At 40.9% G+C, this 8,040-nt stretch overlaps 1 protein-coding gene across 4 annotated transcripts in view; it reads right to left on the reverse strand.

The window, feature by feature from the left end:
* The window catches only part of unc5b (unc-5 netrin receptor B), a 67,588-nt gene that overhangs the window by 18,678 nt on the left and 40,870 nt on the right, over positions 1 to 8,040 (reverse strand). For all 4 annotated transcript variants that reach the window (XM_025005193.2, XM_037973712.1, XM_037973711.1 and 1 more), the window contains 4 exons: positions 2,515 to 2,745; positions 2,140 to 2,283; positions 1,634 to 1,737; positions 122 to 302 (listed from right to left, as the gene is read on the reverse strand). In XM_025005193.2, coding sequence (XP_024860961.1) covers positions 122 to 302; positions 1,634 to 1,737; positions 2,140 to 2,283; positions 2,515 to 2,745 — 660 coding nt within the window. The remainder of the gene's footprint in view (positions 1 to 121; positions 303 to 1,633; positions 1,738 to 2,139; positions 2,284 to 2,514; positions 2,746 to 8,040) is intronic.

An 8,040-nucleotide genomic window follows, 5' to 3' on the forward strand; every position in this document is an offset into this window, starting at 1 on the left:
AAAACAACATTTCATAGTTTTGAATCAAAACTATCGTCGACCACAGATGAGATGAGGTTTTAGTCTCGCGTGTGAAGCATGAGAAGGAAGGGAAACGTGGAAGAAGTTCAGCTTGTTTTACCATAAACGATAAGCGTAGCCGTGCTGCTCCGCCTTTTAGCCACCACGTTCCGAGCCACACACGTGTAGTTAGCCGTGTCCGAGAGTCTGGCCTGTTTGACGATCAGATCGTGATCGATGGTGATCAGGAAGTTGGAGTCCTGCGACGGATTTATGACGTCCTCATTCTTCAGCCAGTCCACCTTCAAGGATGCAAGAGGAGAAAATTGCACACCGTTGAAATTAAGATCGGGAAGTTGATTACAAAGAAAAAAAATCTAATAAAGGATCAAACAGGAATATTAATGTTGTAATTAATCAGCAGTTAGACCAACAATAAACAAGGCACTTATTAAGAGAAGCGACTGTGGAGCTTATAAATTAATCCCATTTTCTATCGTTCATAGTTTTTAGAAGATATTTTTTCACATAATTTAGGAGGCGTTTATGCATGAACATGACTCAGCACCACACACAAAGAGCCTTTCAGTAAACACAATAAACCTGAAGGGATTTAAGCGTCACAATGCACACTGGTGATCAAACACTTATGAAAGTTTATCAGTCTTTCAAAAGAAAAAAGCAACTCAACTTCCACCAAATCATGGCGAGCTACCATCAGCTACACAGTTTTTACTGGATGTCAAAATCACTTTGAGGTTCCAATTTTATGCCCTTTGTTCTTTTCTTTATACGCTTTCATACTACATGTTACTGAGCTACTTAAAGACACTGTTACAGCTAGGTAAACCATTCTTAAATCTGCATTCAGGAATCATTTTGTTTTCCCTGCTGTTTGGTGATTTTGCTTTTTTTGGAGAAAAATGACCTCATTTAATGTGTTGTTATAGAGTCAGAGCAGCCCTGCTGAAACATGAAACGATGATAATTTACAGCATTATCACCTGCCACGTGTCTGTGTTTGTTTGCATGAAATCCTCAAGAAATCTCTGAAAATACCTTCACAACTAATAACGTTTTAACTCAATCCAGTTCAAGATGGCTGCAACAGCCAGCAACCTTAGAAAACCAACCCAGCTTTAATACAGTCAACTTTACAGATATTGTGCTTAAATTTGGTGTGGTTGTAGCTGAGAGTTATTCACAACATACAGTCTGAGCATGAGATCTTGCAATATCGCATGAAATTATTTTCAAAGTTCAATAAAAACTACTACATTTTTCAACATAAAATGATTTTAGTCTGAAACTTTGGCATGAAAGGCGACAGGTGATATGTATTCATTCAAAGAATTTTAGTCCTAATTCCCAGATGTATTTAATTTTTTTGTTAGTTTTATAGAAGGTGTAAAAATGTCAGTGGCTGGCTTTTTCCATCCTGGTGTTTCTGAATAAATCTGTGTGTCTGATTGGAATATTTGCAGTCTTTACATGATAAAACATAAATAAAATTCAACAACTTGTTGCCCTGTCAGAATGAACAACACAAACCAGAAAAAGGGACAAAAAGAGTCAAAACAGGTGATGAGGACGGCGAGCAGCAGAGAGGAGCAGAGAGGAGAGAGTCACCTACCTCAGCAGCAGGCATGCCCTCCGGGGGCCGACACTGCAGCAGCACCTCCTGCTCGAGCCGCACCTCCCTCCCCAGAGGCTCCTGCTCAAAGTTCTTCCTCAGGTCTACAGGGGGCGACACGAGAGGTGTCAGCAGTTAGAGGAAGGCTGGTCTGCAACAGCATTCTGACATGTTGCCTTTCTCAGTGACACACACACTTATAATATGCAAAGCTGCAAAAAGCTTCTGTCACTATATGGCATTTTTCACTTCGTACCCTCATAAACATGCAACGTGTCAATCACCCTGCACCACACATTACCGTGGGGGGCTAAGATGGAGAGCTACTGAAAATGTATTTGCATATATACTTAAGCTGACACATGTGGCAAGCTAAAAAGTCAAAACATTTTCTTTTCCAGTGTCTCCTACTGCCTTTAAACCTCTCTCTGTCACACACACACACACACACACACACACACACACACACACACACACACACACACACACACAGCTTTGATACTGACAGGCTATGCGAACATAAGCGCGGTTGCTCTTGGTGGTGCCAGCCGAGCTCCAGGCCACACACTGACACCAGTAGTCCTCAAGCCCAAACAGCTCCTCCACCTGAGTCCTGGACACGGAGATCTCCACCTCTCGCACCACCAGACCTGCATGCAGTGAAATCCCAAGGAGGGAGGGGGGAGAAGGAGGGATCACTGAAGCATAGTTTTCACAGCACACTTAATTTATGCACTGGCTGCATGCCAAAAGCAGTTAACATGCACATAAAATCCTAAAAGACCTAATGGATTATATAGTTGAAAATGATGTTGGTAATTAGGTATGATGTTTATCTCTGTGAAATACAAGGTGACATTACTTTGTGTGTGTGTGTGTACCTGTGATCTGATCCAGGCTCTCTCTGGTGATGTGATCGTTCTGATTCACCCATTCTCCGTTACATTTGAAGTAGATCTGTGTGGCTGGCGAGGCCCGGCAGCGCAGCTGGACCGGACGGTTCTTTACGATGAAACCGTTCTCTGGTTCCAGGAGGAACTCTGGCAGCGGTTCTGCCGGTGCAGACGGGAAAGAGTCGGGGAGAACCTCTGCATCGCTGTAGTCGGTGGTCTCTGGAAACAAAAAACACAGATGCAATAAGAACTGTTTAATAGATAAAAAAAAAAACAATAAACAGGTTCAGCAAGCTACATTCTTTTAGCTTAAATCTGGATTCAAACCAATCTGTCCAATAAAGAAGGTATCTCACTGGGCTGCGATTAGTTGGAGTCTTAAAAATTGCAAGAAAAATGGCAGATTTTCTGCTGCAGTCTTACTGAATTCTGTGTTTACATCCAAACAACCAGTTAGCTGTGTGGCTGCATTTTTAACAGCCAGATTTTGACAATCACAGCCTATTTTTGTGTGCATGGCTTACAAAACTGCATTCCTGCCCATGCATTATTATGCATGGACTTATTATTATTATTATTATTAATATTTTATTTTGTTGCACACCCCCACCCACATTGTACCCAACTTGGCAGCCACCTCCACATTTATGATTTATTTTTGTCGGTTTGGTGCAGTTTTATATATATATATATATATATATTTTTTTTTTTTCTTTTTGGCTTGGAACTTTGTCTAAAACCTGTCCAGGGTTTGCAGATAGTTAATTTACAAGGTTAAATTTAGTTGAAAGCTGTAAGCAGCTGAACACAAGCTAAAAAATGTAGCACAAGAAGACAAACAAAAAGGAAAAAAGTAGCCAATTTCAGTTTTTTTCAAGGAATTAAAATGATCCCAACATATTTCAAGGGGGAAAATATAAGTCAATAAAGTTAAATATGAAAGTTACATAAAACAAAAGTCAGAACCCATCTCCTGACTGAGCTGGAGGGTTTGATATATGAAACAAAAAAACACAAAGTATGAAAGACTGCAAAAAACATAACAGAAAACAGAAAAACAATTGACAGTGGAAAGCAAAAAAAGGTGTTAAATAGTCATGAAAATATATTCAGATTTTACATATTGATGATAAAACATGAAGCACTTCTCTTTATGTGAAACTGTATAGGCTGTCCTTATAAGTTAAAGTATCGGATCAATATTGGTGATAATGGCCCTGAATTTACTTGGTATTGGATAAATACCAACTTTCGCAGTATTGCACACCACCAGATACCACCTTAGCCCACTTGGTGGGCGTAAATGTGTAGCAGGTCTTCTTCTGTGTCTCAATCCAGCTCCAGGGTGTGAGGTGTATTTTAAGAAGCCATTTAAGGTGTTGACAGGGTGCAGAAGAAGTGGAGAAGTACAGTGACATTTTTGCCTCATCGTATCGCCTCTAATCTGTTCGACGCAGGCCTCCTGCTTTGGAGGGTCCGGCCTTCTCAGCTGAGGAGGAGAGCTGCTGACCTTTCACATATAGGTCCCGTTGATAGCACATTATCCCCTGACATTTCCGATGTGACACATCTCTCCTGGCAAACCTGCCTAGCTGCTCCTGCCAGGAAGGACACAGAATTTCTGACCTCTTCAGGCAGACTTTTTTACCATAATAAAGATGGGTAGATACCCCTTACTGCGGCACGTGGACGCTGCGGTGTTATTGGCTACTTCTTGACAGAATATTGAATACTGTATATAACTTTGACATGTGCTAAACTTGCAGAGATTTGAGGGTTCAGGAGGCAGAAAACAGTATGAACACCTGGAAAACTGAAAGAAAAGCATCATGGGGTTATTCTAATTTAATTTAAAGCTGCCGTGTAACACAAATTTAGTTTCAAAAGTCATTATTATTTACGAGGAACTAATATTTGATTAAAACTTTGACAGTAACTCTAGGAGTCACTACTGTCTATCTGTCAGCAAAATAGCCCATGAACCACTGCTAGGATTTTATTGAAACTTTCAGGAAATAATCATTAAAAGTACATCTCAGTCAACCCTATTCAACATGGCCACCACAGCTAATCAACTATAGTAAACACAAGAAGGGCTGTAACTCTGTTATTATTTTACAGATATTGAGCTAAAACTTGGTGTGGTAATAGCTGAGAGTCCTCCCCGTCACATACTCTGAGTGCTAACAGATTGCATAAGATCTAAGATTAAAACTTCGGCATGCAAATGCTGGTTTTTAGTGTATTTGACGTTTTAATCTCGTCTTTCGTTGAGCTATTACCATCACTTTCCCTTCAGTGAAATCCAGGTATTAAATTCTAAACCCTTCAGGAGAAAACTTGCCTCTGCTTATAAAGATGATCTGAATTCAATAAGTGTTAAGGAGAAAACTGGAGCAGAGTGCAAGAGACTGACAGCTTCAGCTCCAGTCAGGAGATTTCCAAAAGCTACAGTTATATTCGGCTCAGCCTTTTTCCCCACACGTGGACATAAACACTCACAGAAGGACACAAAAAATAGCTGCGCCTTTTTCTCACACAGCAGCCTCACACTTCTTAAATCTCATTTGCTGCACTCAGTGGATAAAGAGGCGCGTGAGCAAATACAGCTGATTTAAACCAGGCAAATTTGCAGTGCTCTGTTTTCAGAATGCATTAGACCCAAGCCTGATCAGGTATTCTACTGCCGAGGAACAAGAGAAACTACTTAACAAGGCAGATGCTGTCTTCTAATATGAAGAGCGTGCTCCCATTCTGATCCCACTGTTCCCATAAACAGATCCTGTCTCTGTCTGGAGAGACCGGATCGGCTCACGACTCCGCTCGGCTGTGGCTGCAGGACACATGGAGAGGGCGATGGCTTCCCGGGGCTTAATTCAAGATGAACGAACCCATTGTCCTGCATTCATCCAGCTCGTCTTAGTTTGGTCTCACATGCACTTGTTCTTCAACTCACAACTTAAAGCTGAGCTGCAGAGCTCTCACCATCACACCCTTCTGTCCTGGACCCAAGACAAAGTGCAACAAAAGCCAGGCTCACATTTAGAGCAGATTTAGAGTCATGAAGTGTTTGTTTTTTTTTTTTTTTTTTTGGTTGGAAAGCTGTAGAAAGAAAGTAACTGTAACTGTATGATGCAAAAATGAGGCAAAGTAAGACTCCACAATAATGTGTCCTAACAAACAGCTTGAAAATCAGAGGCTTATTTGATTTTAAATATATATTTTTATGACAAAAAGTGACAACAATTACAATGCACTGTGGATAGAGAGTGAGACAGAGGAAAAGAAAGCAAAGGAAGAGAGGATCAAAAATGTAAAATAGTTTAAATAACTTTCTATAAATAAGTACATATATTCATACAGAGTGAAAAGTTTAGGATTACCACCACAAACTAACACCAAAATGCCTCTAACTCAGTTAATTTTACAGATACTGAGCTAAAACAAGTTGTGGTAGTAGCTGAGAGTCATTTACAACACATACTATGAACATTATCACTTGATATTTTTGTTTCAAACTGTGGCATGCACAGCATCAGGCAATATTCATTCCTTCGAGGAATGCTACTTTAATTTTTTAAGCCAAAAATGAGCAATTTAGCTCTTAAAAATCAGTTAACTTGGTTGGAAATCAAAGTTAATTTTCCATACTGGGACTTTGCAGACTGGTTCCTGCTGCAACTTAACCTTTAGGAAACTCACACAACCATATTTAAAACAAAAAGCAAATTAAATCTGAACCACAACACAGCATAAGAAGTGTGAAGCGAAATGTGAACGCCACTCGAAGCAAAAACTGTGATGACAAATTAGACCACTTTGACACTTTGGCCCAGTTTGATGCAGTAACACAATGAAATAAAGGTGTCGATCAGTAATTTTCCTTCCAAAATCAATTCAGAGGAGCAGTCAGGGAACTTTTATGTTTGGCATATTTAATTTAATTTAAAGTGATAAAACTGAAAAACAACACCTTGCACTTTTTAAAATTTGGTGTGAAGTTCTGTAAAAGGGATCATTCAAAATATTCTTTCTTTGTAACTCATTTTGTCTTTTCCAAATATAATTTCACCTGTCAAATAGTGTCACAAGAAAATGAGACGTAGAGTTTTATGTCACAGTAATAAAACAGAACCAAACCAAATTTGTATGAGATCATTTATTCTCACACACAAAAGAGTTTCATCTCCCACGCTCCTACACTCACTCATTCAGAGATCCACAGTACTGTAGGTACAAGTAAACACAAACAAATAAAACAGGAGAAGTTAATGCAACTCAAAGTAATGCTTAACAATGCACATAAACTGCAATGATTGTGCTGCCCACAATTCTCTCCTCTCCTCTTTACCGAGCTGTCGCCTCCACTCTTTCAAAGTCTGAATTCTCTGTCAATAACCAATTGTGTTGCCCCCTCACCCTCGCTCCTTCCCTTTGTCCGGCATTGATCGCTTGGTGTTCAAACATGGGCTGAAAACACAGCCTGTCACTCTTCAGGCATGACGAGACGCGCCACAGAGACACAAACGGGGGAAAGAGGGAGACGGCGGTTTGAGACGGAGACAGAAAGGGAGGAGAGAACTGTGATTTCGTACTGTGTGTGGACTGTGTTTGGGTTCTGAGGCCTGCAGGGAGGAACCATTTAATTAAAAGAAAATACTTTTGGACAACAGAGAGAACTTCTTTTTTTTTCTTCCCCGAGTTAAACGATGAAGCTGAGGGGTTTAGAGTTGAATCTAGTGTTTTTGGGCCAGTGTACAAACATCCATCAGAGCTCAGCAGCTGGCAATTTGTGCAAAACAGAGGAGCCTTAAAGACGAGAACTCCTCGCTGTGCAGCACAGCAAGCCTTTTATTACTCTAATGACAGACAGCAGACAGCTAGACAGCAAACACAGGCTCCTTGGTATTCTTTTCCAGAGAGCACAATCATGTGAACACACATACACTCAGACTCCAAATGACAACCTTACATGGTGTATTCTCACCAACTCCTATGCATGTTTGCTGCTCCTTCCTTTCTGGAGTACAGTGGAGTGACAGCGTCGGATGTGTTTGAGGGCCGCGTGGGAGAAACACAAGAGGGGAATGTGGGCAAAGGTGACAAGATGGGTAGACAAGCGGGCTGGCAGAGGACGGGTCAAGAGACACTCGAAGACAAGTGGAAAGAAGAGAGACAATGCGGTACACACACATACGCACAATGTTGGATTGCTACAATATCTGGCAGGGGAAATTAATCACGTCTGTCTTTGTCTCCAGCCTGACTGAAGTGGTCTTTGTTGTTCTTTTTGCCCTCTTTCTTTTTCTTTTTTCCTGCCTTTTGTTCTCACACACAAGCACACACACACACACACACAAATGAGTGTAATTTTCTTAGCCCCAGTGCCTCTAGCCAGAGTGGAGTCTAAAGCATCTGTACTTTATCATTACCTTTACAGAGTTAGTCATTACTGTCCTCTCTAGTGTCCTCGCTATCCCAACACTGCACTTGGAAGTGAGGGGCGGGGGGGCG

Source organism: Kryptolebias marmoratus, linkage group LG22, assembly GCF_001649575.2.
Source record: "Kryptolebias marmoratus isolate JLee-2015 linkage group LG22, ASM164957v2, whole genome shotgun sequence".
NCBI classification, from domain to species: Eukaryota; Metazoa; Chordata; class Actinopteri; order Cyprinodontiformes; family Rivulidae; genus Kryptolebias; species Kryptolebias marmoratus.